This window comes from Pocillopora damicornis, chromosome 6, assembly GCF_964200805.1.
Source record: "Pocillopora damicornis chromosome 6, jaPocDami1.2, whole genome shotgun sequence".
Taxonomy (NCBI): Eukaryota; Metazoa; Cnidaria; class Anthozoa; order Scleractinia; family Pocilloporidae; genus Pocillopora; species Pocillopora damicornis.
In genome coordinates this window covers 21,141,001-21,160,441 of record NC_142675.1, presented here as the reverse complement: position 1 = coordinate 21,160,441, position 19,441 = coordinate 21,141,001, and the positions used below count along the sequence as shown (strand labels likewise).

At 38.3% G+C, this 19,441-nt stretch overlaps 2 protein-coding genes across 2 annotated transcripts; both read left to right on the top strand.

Moving 5' to 3' along the window:
* The first annotated feature begins 6,249 nt into the window (after positions 1–6,249).
* LOC149044381 (putative skeletal organic matrix protein 5) lies at positions 6,250–8,623 on the top strand. The gene is made up of 2 exons (XM_089210725.1): positions 6,250–6,312; positions 6,638–8,623. Exons 1-2 carry the CDS (start codon positions 6,250–6,252, stop codon positions 7,154–7,156), a joined length of 582 nt encoding a protein of 193 aa, XP_089066851.1. The 3' UTR covers positions 7,157–8,623.
* Positions 8,624–13,173: 4,550 nt separating this feature from the next.
* On the top strand, positions 13,174–18,692 carry LOC149044380 (uncharacterized). Its single transcript, XM_089210724.1, has 6 exons — positions 13,174–13,246; positions 15,364–15,662; positions 16,357–16,471; positions 17,074–17,110; positions 17,486–17,612; positions 17,940–18,692. Exons 1-6 carry the CDS (start codon positions 13,174–13,176, stop codon positions 18,456–18,458), a joined length of 1,170 nt encoding a protein of 389 aa, XP_089066850.1. The 3' UTR covers positions 18,459–18,692.
* The last annotated feature ends 749 nt before the right edge of the window (positions 18,693–19,441 follow it).

The window sequence follows — 19,441 nt, the reverse complement described above, 5'->3', positions numbered from 1 at the left end:
GAAATAACCAAAACAGAAACCAGTTTGCCTGTTTGAGTTTTGTGGTAGACCCTTTAAATTTTGACAACTCAAAATAAGGGACTTTTATATTCTCTTGAACTTGAGCTTGAGGAAATTCAACTCGCACGACGATAAACTAATAGACTGCTCTCGCAAGAAACGCCACAGATAATTTTCAATGCAAATTCTAGATGTCGATCTCTTTATTTACAAGCCACGAATGAATCTAAAACCAGTTTTTTTTGTTTTCGAAAGAAGCTTTCTGGGTAATTTTGGGTCTATTTCAGCCCGGATGGCAAATGATAAGTAGGTCGAAAAGCTTGTATTAGGACTGAATTTGTTTATCGTGAGATTTTTTTTGAATCAGCTCTACTCATCAAGTTCTTCAACACATTTTAATTAAAAGACATCACTTGTGCTCATGAATCACGAAACGCATCCGCGTTCATTAGATGTCCTAAGTTTTGGGTTGTGAAAATGCAACGGATGGCTCAAAAAGTATATATTGTAGTATATAAAAAATATTGTATGATTACTGACACGGTACGTTTATTTCGAGGTTCTCTTAGTAAATTTTTGAGTTAACAGGTGAATAGGAACCCATTATCACAACCTATTAAAAATTCATACTAAAAGACTATCTTTGAAAGTTTTTTTGGTTTAAATCTTTAATGTTATGTCTAGGTTTTCAACACCTAATATACTTCTTCATAACGCACTTGTGCCATTTCTGTTTCTTTTGTCATAGCGCAGAATTTCACGAAAACCTTCTGATTTTCCTTCATGCCAAGTCATCTGTACTGTCGATTGATTTTTCGTTGGCAAGTTTTTTCTTGAAATAGCAACTTCCCTCACAACAAAACTGGCCTTGATGTACTCGAATTTTTTTTCCACTGACACTGCAGTCGCAAACTTGTCCCCGGGAAAACTTCTCAAGTTACACTTCCTTTATTATTAGTAACTCTTTCCTCGTACTCCTAATGGCCACTTAAAAGATCTAACTCGCAGTATTATCATTTTTCTAGGGAATTATGCCATTAAGAGAAAGGGAGCTAGGAAACGATTTTTTTTGTGTTAAAGCTAAAATGTCACGGCTGAATTACGGAGAAATGTTTGACAGACGGTGCGCAAAGTTGATTTTCAGATTTCAGGCGAACGATTTAGAACGGCGTACGTTTAATACAACGTTTTCCACGATTGCAATACTGGTAACATGAAAACTTTTTCAGGCCATGTGATTTCGCTCATTCTGCAGCATCCATGGTTTCAAAGCTTTTAGTTTTAGCTTAGCGTTTCACGTGAGGCCTGTTTTTTCATACGGAATATTGGGAATTTATTCCAATTATAAAACAAAGACTTGTTTATCTGGACGACTCGGGTTGCCCTTAGTAACAAACTCAAACTAGCGGGTGTTACTGCAAGCTTATATAGATGTAAGTGAATGCCCATTGCGCAATCAGCTCATCAGAAACTATTTAGAAAATGATGCCTCTTTGGAGTTATGGGAAAGGTAAAGCGGAAATTGGGTCATAGGATTTTAAAACTAAAACAACTTAAAAACCTGATTTTCGACTCGTATTCCCATCCCTCTCATAAAACGAATCATAGCACTGAGACATCCATTGTTGCAAAAACAAAGGAATGTGCTGGTTTGTGCGTCAACAACTTAGGAGCAGCTGGAATCGCTCAAAGTCTATTGGTTATAGTCAACATCTCAGTCGCTTACAAGTCAGTTGCATCAGAGGCAAGGCTAAAGATCTCACATCAGCGACGAGATCTCCTCTCAACATGTTTTTTGGTCTTCTTTATCCCCTTCTATTTGAACTCTCTGCTCTAACTCCAGATCCAGCCTTTCCACAAGGTTTGTTAGACGCGTTTACTAATGCGTATCTCTTTTTGTTTTCAGTGTTAGAACATTGATGTTGGTAATATTCAGTTATTTATAGTAACTCAACTAAGAATCTGGATATAAGTCAGATGTTCTCAGAATTCGATCAGTCTTTGTTTTTTGTTATAGTTTCACTTGGCTAGTGATGGGCGTTAAATGGTCTAAGGAAACTTGTTTTAACAATTTGCATTATAACTTATAATTTGGGACGCTGTTGAATGGCACAAAGTTTAGTTAACTTCCTTTCATATATATCTGCTGTTATAAAGTTGCATAGTTCGAGTCAATCTGTTGCCCTCCAACGTTCAGCTTTTCAACTTGATCAAATGCAATTAACATTCCATCACTCTATATCGAAAAAGGTTTTTCAAGAGTAAGCTTAGTCATTGATTGAAAAAGCCTTTATTCAGCTTCAATTTAAATTCTAAATGTAGCCAAAAAAACAGCTACAATCCTTTAAACCTGGATAAAATTACATAGGTTTACCACAGGCTTTCGACCTTGCCATGCTCAAAATAATTTATCAAAGACTTCCAAAATTGGGTTCGCAGAAACATTCCATTCCTATGTCTGTCAGATCATTGATTGATGTTCTTCATTTTTCCGAAGAAAGCTTGGAAGCAGTTTGTTATAGTTCAATAATTAATACTGAGGAACACAAACGAATGATAACATTACAACACCGAAGAGCTAGAAATGTTTACGATCTAAAGGTTTGTGACTTTAATTGCAAAATATTATTCTAAAATGTTACCTCAGTGAATAAATATATTAAAGTCACTCAAAATGCGTGTATATTTATGGTAAATGACACGGCAGATGTTGATAACTGAAAAGGTAAGACAATACAACTTTATGTTTGAGAGGTTCCTGAACAACATATTGAATAAATTAAAATCGAAATGGCTTGTTGAAATGGCTGCGAAAAATCTATCTGCGACATGATCGTTTTAAGTGTTCAACGAAGCGAATTTCTCTTTTTTTTAACCAAACTTAATTTTTTACATGTTATCCGTCTTTATCTTGCAAATTATCGCCTGAATTTACCCAAGTTGATCTAGGGCCTCCTGGGCTGAGGACCAAACAGAGTTTGGCGACAACAGAGGAGGAACATTGTTAATCAAATTTGGCGGAGGTCAAGGGACCCAAGATGTTAAAACAGCTTCAAGTTGTTGACAAAATAATATCTGTTTTGCTTCCAATTGCCAAAATTTATGAATTCTAAAATCAAGAAAGGTATCATAGTAACAGTGTCGCAAGATTTCTTTAACTTTTCAGGTACTTGGAATGGATAGCTGCTGAATAAAAACGAGGGAGCTGACAAAATTTACCTCCAGTTAGAACAAAAAATTTATGGGGAAGTTATAATTATTTATTAAAGGCTGTTTACCTTGGTCTTTTATGATCTAAAAGCGCGTTTCGGCCTCTAATCAAACGTCACCTATTGTAAATGCTCAGAATGTTTTTAAATATCTTCATATTTTACTAGAGGGCTAAATATCGTGTAAAACATTTAAAATATCTAATTGGTTTAATCAGCTGATAACCATGACAACAAATCTGGCATAGAACTGAGCATCGTCCCGAAAACAAAGCGAGAGAAAAAATGCACGGATCACCCTACATAGCTCTCGATACTTCAAAATATCACTCGATTTTATAAATATCTTATGCTTTCCACCATTCTCAGTTACCTCTTAGATGTACTCTACAACATCCTAATATGGCAAGAGTTAAAAATTTGGTTTAGTTGTAGAGAGGCAGGGGTCACCCCGAAATTATTGAAAAGAGCTGCGAGGGAAGGGGAGGAGATGAATGAGAAGGACGAAGGCTGATACTGATCGGCCTTGAAACCATTCTTGAAAAGGTTTTTTCTTTTTTTAGGGTATGCCTCAAACGTTGCAATTTAATGAAGCTGATTTACTACTGACCATAGCAAAATGGTTTTTTATCTCCCAACATTGCAGATTTTGCTAAATGAATGTTCATAAGATCTAGAGTCCCATAGTTATGATAGACATCAATTATTTTGAGTGGTATGGGGGAGGGGGGGTAGTGTTTTATGGGCCACTTTATCCATTCTTGTTACCAGCAAGTCCTTTCCTCCCCGCTCCCTCCTGTGAGTGGTGCCATCATGTCCATGTCCTTTTATTACTGAACTGTTCTTCTTTCCTGTTACAGAATCAAACGCTGTGTATCGCGAGGGCAACCTTGCCTCCTCCACAAAAACCTTCCTGAGACGTACATTCATTAAACACGAGTTTCAATACTTGAATGTGCTGCTTGTTGGAACAATGGCAGTGTCTGATGTGTTTGACTGCACGTTAGAATGTCTTAGCAATCCGTTCTGTTTTTCTGTAAACCTGGCCGCCTTCAAAGAAGCCCATGGAAAACTTTGGTGCGAATTGTTGTCATCTGATAAGTTCAGAAACTCCACAGAGTACAAAGGGAATAAAAGTTCGCATCATTTTGCAATTGAGGTAGGAAGCATTTCTTAATTTAGACAAATAAACGTGTTAAGAGTTTGACAGCTTTGTCAAGATCGTAGAGAGAGGGCAGTCAGGTTAAAGCTACTGCAAATGGTGTCGGTCTGTTGTCGTATTCATTGTGGTGACAACCGTATTTCCGTGGCATGTTGTAAAGTATGCAAACACTTTCTCGTGCCGCGCACTATCTTACTTACCACCTTCTGTTTCCCAGGCACGTCAGCAGACTAAGAAAATACATGTGACTCGGTTGAAAAGTTTAGTCAAGATACCAGATTCTGTTTATTTAAAGAATGGATCGTTGTTTAAATCGTCAGTATTTGGTCGGCCTTTAGTCAATTTTTGTTTTAAAATGTTTTTATCGACAGACTTCTGCAGTTACTGCGAACGTTCGAAATAGTTAGAAAACCTTCCCAGACTCATAGATCCCGACCGCTTAGATATAAATTATATTTTTAAACCTCATCAAGCCACTTTCTCAAAAACCAACACAAGAAGTAAACTCAGCCAAAATCTTACTACTGTAGATGAAAATAAAAATAAATAAATAAATAATTACAAAAAGCTTAGATGCTATCATGTGAGGTCTATTCGATGAAAAATTTATACTAAAACAAATCCGGACTGGATTGACGGAATAACGCAGATTGGCAGATTCATGTATTCCCTATTCAAAGTACATGAACCATTTTCCTACTTTGTTTCTCGACAGTCACCTTGCTCTTCGTCACCTTGTCAACACGAGGCTACCTGTGTCACGTACTACAGAGATGGTTCATTCGGGTGCCGCTGTGCAAAAGGCTTCATAGGAGAATATTGTGAAAAAGGTGAACAGTTTGGCATGGCATTAAATACTATAATTCTCAAGTGACTGATATAAATATTTTTACTTAACTTTGCGGCTCGAAAATGTTCTAAAATAGCTAGCGAAAATAGATAACTAAAAAATATTTAATGCAAAGCATAAAGATGTTGAATCTCTCGATGCTCAAGTTAATTAAGCATCTGACGGAGAAATCGAAAGGTCTGAAGTGGAGAACTGAATATTTATTTTTGTTTTTACTAACTTCTCTTCGGAGACCAATTATCATTTACCACGGGGAAGGGGGGTGGAGGATTTGGAGGATCACATGATTTTCAGGGGGACTGAGGAGAGCGGATCATAACAATATTGCAGAGCCTTGACTGAGGGGGAGGGTTAATTTTATCGTGCCACAACCAAAATCCTCTGGCCTTCCCCCCCCCCCCTCCCTCGGAAGTAAATTATAACTGGTACCAAAGTAATATTTAACATCTCTTATTGCTCAAAGATTTGTTCATAGCTTGATACAAGAATGTACAACGACTCTACTTTTGTGTCCCATACTGGACTGTGATGGAACAAAAATATTTTTTCTTTACATTTAGTTATTGGTTCCTGCAAAGAAGCTTACAACCTTCTCAAGTAAGTGATACCAAATGATTATCTTTTCGAGCATAAAATAAAGACAAAATTATCGAATAGTTCGCCGGAAACCAATATGATCACGGGGTAATTTATTATTATCAACTGAGTTAATAACGTAAATTGGCTACCGTAAAGAGTTTCAAAGCTGACGTTTCGAGCAAATGACGAAGGGCTCTGACGAAAGGCTAACGCTCGAAATGTCAACTTTGAAACTCTTTACAGTGGCCTATTTACGTTATCAACTCAGTTGATAATAGTAAATTACCTTGTTATACTCTCCCACCGACGCAGCACCACAGTTTCTTTAGAAACTTACCTCCTCTAATAATATGATCATGAATGGATTTCTTTTCGTATCAAGCAGGTCAAACGCCAGTCAACTGGTTACATTAGACCTTGACTCTAAACCAATCACAGTCCTCTGTCAGATGGGGGATTTCGGATGCGGAGATGGAGGATGGACGCCTCTAATGAAGATTAAAGGCGACAAGGTAAGCCCCATAAGGCGGAATATTCTTAGCGGGGTTTTCTTGCGGGTGATGAAGCGCGAGCAAGAAATTTTCAGAGGCGTCGAAACTACGATAGAATCTCTTAACAACTCGTCCATATTCTTATCGCGGTCCCGCTTGCGGAAATTCCTCTGGCATGAGTGCTACAATACCCTTATATCTAAAACGCCTGCAAGGACCTGCAAGTAGGGTATAGATTGATGGCTTTTACGCGAACTGTGTTTCTGATTTTATGAGGGTCCTGCCTCGGTGATGCATCGTGTTATTTATGTTAAAGGATAAATTAAATCCTCTTAATTCTTTTCAGGCAACGTTTCACTATGACTCTCACTACTGGAGTGATAAAAACCAATACAACACTCTTGGCGGGAGGACTGGGTTTGACTCACAAGAGACCAAGTTACCGACCTATTGGAACACACCTTTCTCCAAGATCTGTCTCGGTATGAAGATTAGTGGACAGCTCAGGTTTATTGTCATTAACAAGCAGGCCAACTCTCTGTACTCTTTGATTGCTAATGGGACATACCGCGCTACTTCACTGGGTCGTGACGAGTGGAAGAAGTTGATTGGTGCGGATGGCTCTTTGCAACTGGGCTGTAATAAGGAGGGCTTCAATGCTGTAGGTACTGCAAGTGATCATTCTAAAGCAAGAGTTGGTTATATAGCTAACAATCAAAACGATTGTCGCTCTTGTGACTCCAGAATTGGGTTTGGTACCGGAGGATATCCTGATAACTCCATTACATGTGGAAACGTAGCAGCTTATTTCCCAGATAACGGTAACAGAAATATCAAAGCTATGGGATATATTTTGGTGCAGTAAACTCTTTCAATCCATGTATTACGTTAGAAAACTCACGAAGACTGGGGGAGGGGAGGTGGGGTACTGAAAAGAGCCCTTTTCCATCTATCCATCCCTCTCCTTTCTCCCCTCAAACGCCAAAGTGAGAACTTGCTAAGGAGACGATAGATTGCTTGCTGTTTAGTTCGGCTTCTAAATTGATTTTTTCCAATATGCGGCGGGTGCGAAGACCAGAAGAGACTTGAATTAGGACTTTACCTGCATATGTTCCAATTGTACAACTTTTTGAGCCCTCAGTTTTACGGAAATTCAGTCGACTGGTTACTAAAACTACTGTGATGTTTAAATCTTAAAAAGGAAGTAAAGCCAGGATAGCAACACGAGAACATTTTCAGGCACTCGTTAAACATTAACACTAATAGGCCTTTGCTGACCGAATCATATTGAGCTTTATCTGTTTTGCTTTCTGTATATTTCTTTGACAACCTTTGGCTCGTGATTTACAAACCTCTCTTCCTCCTCCAACATCCCACGTGAGTTATTAAGCTAGTAAACTGATAGAAAGTGTGGACTATTGTTTAATTATTGCTAATCATTATTACTAATAATAACTATTATTCATTATTATTAATCATTAAGATTTGTGAAGTAGCCTTTAATGCAAGTACGTAATCAGTTGTAAAGACGTTTTAGTATACCTAACACCAGGGCCAAGTTGTAAAAAGGGGGGATAGCGCTATCCAACAGATAAATCGCCATCCAGCGGATAAGTGATAGCAAATCGTATAGCGTTATCCACCAGATAGAGATTTATCCAGTGGATAGCGTTATCCTCTCTTCGAACAACCGAGGCCTGAACTGTACAAAGAAATACGTCCGATACAAGAACCTTATTATACTGCAATTTCTCCACAACCGCTAGAAAAAGTGCATATGATAATTTGATAACAATAGGTATAAAATGAATGAAAAACAATTAAGTCATTATTCACCACTTGGATGGTTTATTTGGATCCAACATAATGACCAGCTCCCAACTGGCTCGTTAGCTCAGTTCGTAGAGCGCTGCACCAGTGTCGCAGAGGTCATGGGTTCAAATCCCGTACGGGCCTGAATTTTTTTCAGGTCTTATTTCAACTACTAGTGCAGTAGTGTTCATAGCTGCGAGGATCGTTTAAATTCGTTTCTTCACCGCAGTGAACAAATATGATTTTTCATATATTTGCAGTTATTAGGCAAAAGAATATTTGAATAACAATAAATTGAAAAGAGGGGCGCCGAGACATCATATTAGAAACGCTACAGTAAGAAAATACAACTAGAATCAAGATTTCTAATTCAAATTCATAATTATGTAAAAATTTTTGCAATTAGAAGAATTACAATATAGTGGAGTAATCTTAGAATTGAATTTTCATTGTGCCAAATACAAGAGTTCATCAAATACTTTAAATAAGATGATGTCTGCTCACAATAAAGGTTATAAATAATGAACACCGTATTTCCTCGACTAAGCGCCCACGCTCTTATAAGTGCCCTTCCCCGAATAAGTGCCTACTCCCTATTCATAATGTCAAAAAAGCGCCTCCCCCCAACCCCCCACCCTTTGAATAAGCGTCCACCTCTTCCCTCACTTTCTTAAGTGGTAGGAATACAAGGAAAAATTGTTTCTATTGACAAGTTTGAGTAAACAATGACCGCATTGATTTGCACGTCAGAAAGCTCGAAGCAGCTGCAAACATTTGTAAAATTATATTGGTTGAAATCAGCGCCTCGGAAATGTTCACAGGAAAATAAGATCTTGACTGCAGCTCGTCACTAATCGCATTTGAAACAAAGCTGGGATTCTTCCCTTGCTGACGAGAAGATTTGATTTCTATAAACATGTTTTTTGTTTTTTTCTATTCCGTTTTATTTCAATTTTCTGCTCTGATGTCAGACACAGCGGTTTCTCAAGGTTTGTTATTTGCATTTGCTACTTGTTTGATGTTAACATCGATCTGAATATTACTTTTCTCTGTTATCATTCGTTAACACTTGGGAAGTGTCATATTTTGGTACATGATTTCCGGGGTAAATTGACCCTCCCCCTCCCAAGGTTTCCTTTGGTTTTCACCAAAATAGGTATAATACATAAAATCTCTCAATGCGATGATTCTGAAGGTTTGCATGAATATTGTTAAACCCTTAATGACGGTCCGGATGAGGGGCGGAGGGGGGGTACACTTGTCGGTTTAAAATTTCGGCCATTTATCAGTTCTCGGTTAGATTTTTGGGCCATTTGTCAGTTTTCAGTTAAAAGACTGTTATTAATTGACTTAGCGACTTAGTTATTACTTCCGACCCTATTTTTGGCTAAAAAGACACATAGAGCGTAAATTCTAAAATCAAGTCGACAATTGATACAATAAGAACTCCTCTTTTCTCAATTCTGAAATGAAATAATTCTAAGAACTTCCAAATGACTTTCAGTCTGTGTTTAAGGGGTGTCTTTTTCAATTAGGTTATTAAAAATCCAAGCAAAAATGGGCACGAATTGGCCTCCCGGATCAGAAACCGTAGTTAGGGTAATACCTTCATCCTCTCGGTCAGAAAAGTCATTTTCTGAGTCCGTGTCATATTCGTTTGCATATGTTCGCACCTCAGCAACTGCCACTTCAACGACGTAGTCGTCAGCAATGTGACACATGTCACATTCCCAACTTCCGAAATAGCTTGAACGGCTCCTTTGGCGCTGCTGAGCCCTACTGACTGATCTCCAGAGTTAAAATCGTTCCCTACTCCCGTCAACAAGTCCACTTTGGTGGAATCTTGCTTCTTCGTGTAGACGGCCGGTGGTAAAGCCCCTGCCTTGTCTTTGGCAGTTTCCTCCCGAACTGTCCTTTGCCTCAACGGAAGATACCTCGCCGCAAATTCTTTCACAGCACTTTCAGTCTCGGGGTTGATCTTCTCTGAAGGTAGGGGTGGCACAAAGTTCACATTTGCAAACTCCGTGCTGGTGTGAGGGACAGGATAGTAGGATTTTTCATGAGTAAAATACCTGGCTGCCCATTTTCTTACTCTCTTCAACGACTCCTCGCTAATTATTCCAAAGTCTTGGAAATACTGCAATGGGGTAAAGGTCTCGTGCTTGAAATGGGAAACTGCGTTTAGATTTTCCACGACTGTTGTGAGGAATGTGCAAATCAATGTCTTCGAGAAAACCGTTATCAATTGAAGCTATGCTGTGCAGGCAGCGCATTCTTCCTTCAAGTAAGACTTGAGTTTTATTAGACACAGTTCCTTCAGGGCCGTTGATTGCTTTGGTTTCCCTTACACCGTTGTTTCACCTCAGAAACGGTCTTTGTGATGTTGTCACATACGATACTTTGTCTACGGCATCTTGAAGAGACGTGTGTGCTTTTCCTATGCTTTGGGCTTTGATACCAAAACTGTTATAGATACTTCCAAGGACTTTTATGAACGACACAATACCACTGAGTCTCGATGCTAGTTTTATGCAACCTGTAGCAACATCCAATACGAATAGAGTCTTCTCCATAGAACAGATGCCATGAACTTGCGTAAAAGAACATGTTTCATCCGTTCCATCACTTGCTCCTTCCTGACCAGAGCACATCAAGGTTTTAACGTTTTTCTCAGAAGGAGTGAAGAACTTTACCTTTCGATCTCCTGAGTCAGTGAACGCTATCCCGTCTTCAAATAATAAAAGTCTTCTGATTTCTTTACAAGACTCCGAGTTGTTCTGTAGAAGTAGGTCAACTTCTAAGCTTAAAGGGTTGTAAACGTAAAGGCCACCGTCTAGACCGACTGCATGCTGTAAAGAAAGCTCTTTGTGTGAGAACTTCCATAAATGTGACATTCGAAATGCCAGTCGGGTAGGTAACGAGTTTGAACCGGCAAAGCCAACTCCACTGTAATGTAACATTACTTGAATAATTCCTTTCTGAGGATCGTCTGCACACAACAGAATGTTTTCACTTGGAGCACAGATAGAAGTTGGCTTTTCTAATGGAGTGCGAGCCTGGACAAGCTTTGAGTTTCCGAATTCAGCAGCTAAAGGTTTGTTATGTGTTTATTGTAAAGGAGGCTCATAGGATTTTTGCTCAAAGTTGGCGCGCGCTAGCGTATTTGTTTTTCTAGAAAATGTTTATGTTCTCGCTTTTCTAGGTTACTAACATCAAAAGGGCGATGAGCAAGGTTCACAGTCTGGAAAAGTCGAAGTTGTTACACACGGGAACTTAAAAGTCAAAAAGCACGCGACAGGTCACTTTAAAATCTCCTTTCCTCTCACAGATTCCTTATTGTAAACTGTTCGATAATGCTAATAAATAATCAAATCATAGACTAATGAGTGTTTTGTTCCATACAAAAGCCATATTTGCTGATTTCAGCAACTCTCCAAAGTGATAAACAACAGAAGAAAGAAACGCTACGATTTTTCCATCAACATTTCGCCCACATACATCTCTCTAAACGTAAAATTTTCCATTCCTAATAAAAATCTCGAAAGTCGTTCACATTTTTTTGGCTTCCTTGATCAGTTATCTTGTATAAAGAGCTATAGAATGTAGGTTTATTTGCTCAAGTGACCGCCTAGGACCTTAATTGCGTGGCAGGTGTAGCTAGGTGAACCTTGTCACAGTCGCAGATTTTAAAAGGCATCCCAGACAAAAATACAACAGTATCCAAAGATCTTTTTGATGCTTTTCAGAGATGAAATGATGGATTATAAAGGGAAATTAAAGCTATTGTTGTAACTGTCTGGTAAGGGGAGATAATCGACCTCAAAGTTATCAAATATTTGGATAAAGCGAAAAGTCTAAAAACTCAGTCATTTATTTGCCTCTGTTGATTGACAAGCTAGCAACCCAAATTGACTGATACTCAAGTCGTACATTCATTAAGGATGTACAATACGTATGCAAACCTTCAGAGTAATCAGGTAAATACATCGCATTGAGAGCTTCATGCATTTTACCTATTCGAGGCGATTTCCATGGTGAAAATCAAGAAAAACCTTGGGGGGGAGGGTGGGGGTTAATCTCTTGTTTTGGGGTATACCCTTTAAATTTTGACAACTAAAAGTAAGGGGACCTTTATATTCTCTTGATCTTGAGCTGAAGGAAATCTAAGATAATAGACTGCTCTCGCAAGTCTTACAGAAACGCCACAGATAATTTCCAATGCAAATTCTAGATGTCGATCTCTTTATTTACAAGGCACGGATGAATCTAAAACCGATTTTTTTTGTTTTCGAAAGAAGCTGTCTAGGTAATTTTGGGACTATTTCAGCTCGGATGGCAAATGATAAGTAGTTTTGTCGAAAAGCTTGTATTAGAACCGAATTTGTTTATCATGAAAAATTTTTTGAGTCAACTCTACACATCAAGTCCTTCGAGACATTTTAATTTAAAGACATCACTTGGGCTCATGAATCACGAAACACACTCGCGTTCATTAGATATCCTAATTTTTGGGTTGTGGAAATGTAACAGATGATTAAAAAGTTTAAAGTGATAACCATATTGTGTGATCACAGACACGGTACGTTTATTTTAAAGTTCTCTTAGTAAATTATTGAGTTAACACGTAAATAGGAACCCATCATCACAACCTATTAAAAATTAAAAATGCGCAGAGATTCACGAAAACCTTCTGATTTTCCTTCTTGCCAAGTCATTTGCACTGTCAATTGATTTTTCGTTGGCAGTTTTTCTTGAAATAACAACTTCCCAAACTACAAAACTGGCATTGATATACTCGAATTTTTTTCTCATTGACACTGCAGTCGCAAACTTATCCCCGGGAAAACTTATCAAGTAACACTTCCTTTATTATTAGTTACTCTTTTCTCGCACACTAAGACATCCATTGTTGCAAAACCAAAGAAAGTGCTAGTTTGTACGTCAGAAAATAGGGAGCAGCTGGATACGCTCAAATTCTATTGGTTGTGGTCAACATTTCAGTTTCTCAAAAGTCCGTTGCATCGAGGCAAGGCTAAATATCTCACATCAGCGACGAGATCTCCTCTCAACATGTTTTTTGGTCTTTTTTATCTCCTCCTATTCGAGCTTTCTGCTTTAATTCCAGATCCAGCCTTTTCACAAGGTTTGTTAGACGCGTTCACTAATGCGTATCTCTGTTTGTTTTCAGTGTTAGAACATTGATGTTGGTAATACTCGTTTATTCATAATAATTGAACTTCGAATCTGGATAGAAGTCCGATGTTCCCTAAATTCTATCAGTCTTTGTTTTTTGTTATATTTTCACTTGGCTAGTGATGGGCGTTGAATGCTCTACAGAAACTTGTTTCGACAATTTGTTTGATAACTTATAACTTAGGACGCTGTTAAATGGCACAATCTCAACGTTTAGTTAACTTCCTTCATATACATCTTCTGATATGAAGTTGCAAAGTTGAAGTCAATCTGTTGCCCTCTAACGTCCAGCACTTCAATTTGGTCAAATGCGACTTACGCTCCATCACTCCACATTGAAAAATGTTTTTCAGGACTAAGCTAAGTCATAGATTGAAAAAGCCTTTATTCGACTTCAGTTAAAAACAGCTACACTCCTGTAAACCTGGATAAAATTACACAGGTCAACTACAGGCTTTCGACTTTGCCATGCTTTTGCTCAAAATAAGTTATAAAAGACTTCCAAAATTGGGTTCGCAGAAACTTTTGCTTCCATTGTCTATCAGATCATTGATTGATGTTCTTCTTTTTTCCGAAGAAAAATTTTGAAAGCAATATGTTATTGTTAGATAATTAATCACGAGAAACAGAAACGAATGATAACCTTACAGCACCGAATAGATAGAAATGTTTAGAATTTAAAGATTTGTGATTTTATATGCAAAATGTATTTTGAAATGTTACCTCAGTAAATAAATATATTTAAGTCACTCAAAATGCGCGTATATTTATGGAAAATGATACGGCAGATGTTGATAACTGAGAAGGTAAGTCATTACATATTTATGGTTGAGAGGTTCCTGAACAAATATTGAATAAATTAAAATCGAAATGGTTTGTTGAAATGACTGCGAAAAATCTATCTGATATGATCTTAAAGGTGTTCAACGAAGTGAATTTCTCTTTTTTACCAAAATAAATTTTTCATATGTTATCCTTCTTTATCTTGCAAAATATCGTCTGATTTTATCCAACTTGATCGAGGGCCTCCTGGGCTGAGCACCAAACAAAGTTTGGCGACAACAGTGAAGGAAAATTGTTAATCAAATTTGGCAGAAGTCAAGTGACCCAAGATGTTAAGATAGCTACAAGCTATTGAAAATAATAACTGTTTTGCTTCCAATTCACAAAATTTATGAATTCTAAAATCAAGAAAGGTACCATAATAACAGTGTCGCAAGATTTCTCCAACCTTTCAGGTAGTTGGAATGGATAGCTGCTAAATAAAAACGAGGGAGCTGACAATTAATTAGAACTTAAAATTCATGGGGAAGTTAAAATTATTTATTAAAGACTGTTTACTTTGGTCTCGTATGATCTAGAAGCACGTTTCGGCCTCTAATCAAACGTCACATACCTTTCGTTCCGTAAATGCTCAGAATGTTTTAAATATCTTAATATTTTACTAGAGGGTAAATATCGTGTAAAACACTTAAAATATCTCATTGGTTTGATCAGCTGATAGCCATGACAACAATTCCGGCATAGAACTGAGCACTGTCCCGAAAACAAAGCGAGAGAAAAACGATCACTCGATTTTATAAATATCTTATGCTTTCCACCATTTTCAGTTACCTCTTCGATGTACCCTACAACATCCTAATAGGGCACGGGTAAAAATTTTGTTTTAGTCGTAGAGAGGCAGGGGTCACCCTGAAATTATCGAAAAGAGCTGCGAGGGAAGGGGAGGAGATGAACGAGAAGGAGGAAGGCTGATACTGATCGGCCTTGAAACCATTCTTGAAAAGTTTTAATTTTTAGGGTATGCCTAAATGAAGCTGATTCACTACTGAACATAGCAAAATGGTCATTAGCGGATTTCGCTAAATGAATGTTCATAAGATCTAGAGTCCCACAGTTATGATATACATTAATTATTTTGAGCGGTATGGGGGAGGGGGGGGGGTTGTGTTCTATAGGCCAATTCATCCATTCTTGTAACCAGCCAGTCCCTTCCTCGCCACTCCCTCCTGTGAGTGGTGCCATCATGTCCTTTTATTACTGGACTGTTCTTCTTTCCTGTTACAGAATCAAACCCTGTGTATCGGGAGGGCAACCTCGCCTCCTCCACAAGAACCTTCCTGAAGCGAACATTCAGTAAACACGAGTTTCATCACTTGAATGTGTCCCTTGTTGGAATAGTGGCAGTTTCTGATGTGTTTGACTGCACGTTAGAATGTCTCAGCAATCCGTTCTGTTTTTCTGTAAACCTGGCCGCCTTCAAAGGAGCACATGGAAAACTTTGGTGTGAATTGTTGTCATCTGATAAGTTCAGAAAATCCACAGAGTATAAAGGGAATAAAAGTTCGCATCATTTTGCCATTGAGGTAGGAAACACTCTTAATTTTGACAAATAAACGTGTTAAAAGTTTGACAGCTTTGTCGAGGTCGTTAAGAGAAGGAAGTCAGGTTAAAGCCTTTGCAAATGGTGTTGGTCTGTTGTCGTATTCATTGTGGTGACAACCGTATTTCTATGGCATGTTGTAAAGCATGCAGACACTTCCTCGTGCCGCGCACTTTCTGTTTCCCAGGCACTTCGGCAGACAAAGAAAATACATGTGACTCGGTTGAAAATTTTAGTCAATTTACCAGATTCTGTTTATTTAATTAAAGAATGGATCGTTGTTTAAATCGTCAGTAATTGGTCAGCCTTTAGTCAATTTTTGTTTTAAAATGTTTCATCGACAGACTGCTTCAGTTTCTGCGAACGTTCGAAACAGTTAGAAAACCTTTCCAGACTCATAGATCCCGACGGCTTCGCAATATATTTTTAATGTCATAAAGCCACTTTCTAAAATACCAGCAAAGGAAGTAAACTCAGCAAAAATCTTAATATTGGAAATGAAAATTTAAACAAATAAACAAATAAAAAAGCCAAGATGCTATCATATGAGGTTTATACCATGAAAAAATTATACTAAAACAAATCCGGACCGGATTGACGGAATAACGCGGATTGGCAGATTCATGTACCTCCTATTCAAAGAACATGGAACATTTTCCTACTTTGTTTCTCTACAGTCACCTTGCTCTTCGTCACCTTGTCAACACGAAGCTACGTGTGTCACAAACTATAGAGATGGTTCGTTCGGATGCCGCTGTGCAAAAGGCTTCAAAGGAGAATATTGTGAAAAAGGTGAAAAGTTTGGCATGGCGTTACATACTATAATTCACAAGTGACTGCTATAAATTTTTTACTTAACCTTGCGGCTCGAAAATGTTCTAAAATAGCTAGCGAAAATATATAACAAAAAAAAATATTAAATGCAATGCATGAAGATGTTGAATCTCTAGATGCTCAAGTTAATTAAGCATCTGACGGAGAAATCGAAAGGTCTGAGGTGGGGAACTGAATATTTATTTTTCTTTTTACTAACCTCTCCTCAGGCACCAATTATTATTTTTTATCACGGGGGAAGGGGAGTGGAGGATTTGGAGGATCACATGATTTTCAGGGGGACTGAGGAGAGCGGATACATTAGAATATTGCAGAGCCTTGACTGAGGGGGGGTTACTTTTATCGTGCCACAACCAAAATCCTCTGACCTCCCCCCCCTCCCTCGGCAGTAAATTATAACTGGTACCAAAGTAATATTTATCATCTCTTATTGCTCAAAGATTTTACTAATAGATTGATACAAAAATGTGCAACTACTCTACTTTTGTGTCCCCTACTGGACTGCGATGGAACCTAAATATCTCAAACACCTAACTTTTATTTTTTTTCTTTACATTAAGGTATTGGGTCCTGCAAAGAAGCTTACAACCTTTTCAAGTAAGTGATACCAAATGATTATCTTTTCGGGCATAAAATAAAGACCAAATTACCGAATAGTTTCGACGTTAAGAGAAGATTGTTCGCCGGAAACGGGGTAATTTATTATTATCAACTGAGTTAATAACGTAAATTGGCTACCGTAAAGAGTTTCAAAGCTGACGTTTCGAGCAATTGACGACGGGCTCTGACGTAAGGCTAACGCTCGAAACGTCAGCTTTGAAACTCTTTACGGCGGCCTATTTACGTTATCAACTCAGTTGATAATAGTAAATTACCCTGTTATACTCTCCCACCGACCCAGCACCACAGTTTCTTTAGAAACTTACCCCCTCTAATAATATGATCAAGACTGGATTTTTTCGTATCAAGCAGGTCAAACGCCAGTCAACTGGTTCCACTGGACCTTGACTCTAAACCAATCACAGTCCTCTGTCAGATGGGGGATTTTGGATGCGGAGATGGAGGATGGACGCCTCTAATGAAGATTGACGGCAGCAAGGTAAGCCTCATATGGCGGAATATTCTTGGCGGGGTTTTCTTGCGGGCGATGAAGCGCGAGCAAGAAAGTTTCAGAAACGTCGAAACTACGATAGAATCTCTTAGCTATTTGCAAATATTCTTATCGCGGTCCCCGCTTGCAGAAATTCCTCTGGCATGAGTGCTACAATACCCTAATATCTAAAACGCCTGCAAGGACCTGCAAGTAGGGTATAGATTGATGGCTTGTACACTTACTGTATTACTGATTTCATGAGGGTCTTGCCTTTGGTGATGCATCGTGTTATTTATGTTTAAGGATAAATGAAATCTTCTTAATTCTTTTCAGGCAACGTTTCACTATGACTCTCACTACTGGAGTGATAAAAACCAATACAACATCCTTGGCGGGAGGACTGGGTTTGACTCACAAGAGACCAAGTTACCGACCTATTGGAACACACCTTTCTCCAAGATCTGTCTCGGTATGAAGATAAGTGGACAGCTCAGGTTTATTGTCATTAACAAGCAGGCCAACTCTCTGTACTCTTTGATTGCTGATGGGACATACCGCGCTACTTTACTGGGTCGTGACGAGTGGAAGAAGTTGATTGGTGCGGAGGGCTCTTTGCAACTGAACTGTAACAAGGAGGGCTTCAATGCTGTAGGTACTTCAAGTTATTATTCTAAAGCAAGAGTTGGTTATATAGCTAACAATGAAAACGATTGTGGCTTTTGTGACTCCAGAATTGGGTTTGGTACCGGAGGATATCCTTATAACTCCACTACATGTGGAAACGAAGCACTTCATTCCCCAGATAACGGTAAAAGATGTATCAAAGCTATGGGATATATTTTGGTGCAGTAAACTCTTTCAATCCATGTATTACGTTAGTAAACTCACGAAGACTGGGGGAGGGGAGGTGGGGTACTGAAAAGAGTCCTTTTCCATCTATCCATCCCTCTCCTTTCTCCCCTCAAACGCCAAAGTGAGAACTTGCTAAGGAGACGATAGATTGCTTGCTGTTTAGTTCGGCTTCTACATTGATTTTTTTCTTATATGCGGCGAGTGCAAAGACGGGAAGAGACTTGAATAAGGACTTTACCCGCATGGTTCCATTTGTACAACTTTTGAGCCCTAAGTTTTACGGAATTCAGTTGACTGGTTACTAAAACTACTGTGATGTTTAAATCTTAAAAAAAGAAGCAAAGCCAGGATAGCAACACGAGAACATTTTCAGGCACTCGCTAAACATTACCTCTAATAGGCCTTTGCTGACCATGCCAAAAGCCACCTTTTGGTGTCGGCAAAACTGATAAGCATTGTAACATTAACAAAAAATGGCATTATTCCTTCACGTTGAGGTCACCCCTTGATGCCAAATTCAGCCGTTATTTCTGATGCTATTTTATTATTATTATTTTCTTTTTGAGCTCAGAATTAGTTGTAGCCTTACATAGATTTACAAACATCCTTTATATATACGTACTTATGAACGAGAGTATATACTCTCAATTGAAATGGTTTTGTCAAAGAAAAAAAGCAGAAATGAATAAAGGAAAAAGCCAAAGAGGAACTGTTTACAGAAATCTAAATTCTAAGTATTCATGTAGGATACTGCGCATGTGTGAAAAATAAGTCAGAAGATAGGAGAGAAGAACTACCTCAACCTAACTCTCACTTCAAAAGAAAGTTTCGTAACTGATCAAATTATATTGAGCTTTCTGTTTTGCTTTCTGCATATTTCTTTGACAACCTTTTTGCGTTAAGTTGTACTTGTATTCATGTCTATTCAACTTTATAAGATAACTGAGATACAATAGAACCTGTATTTAGCGGTCACCTTGTAT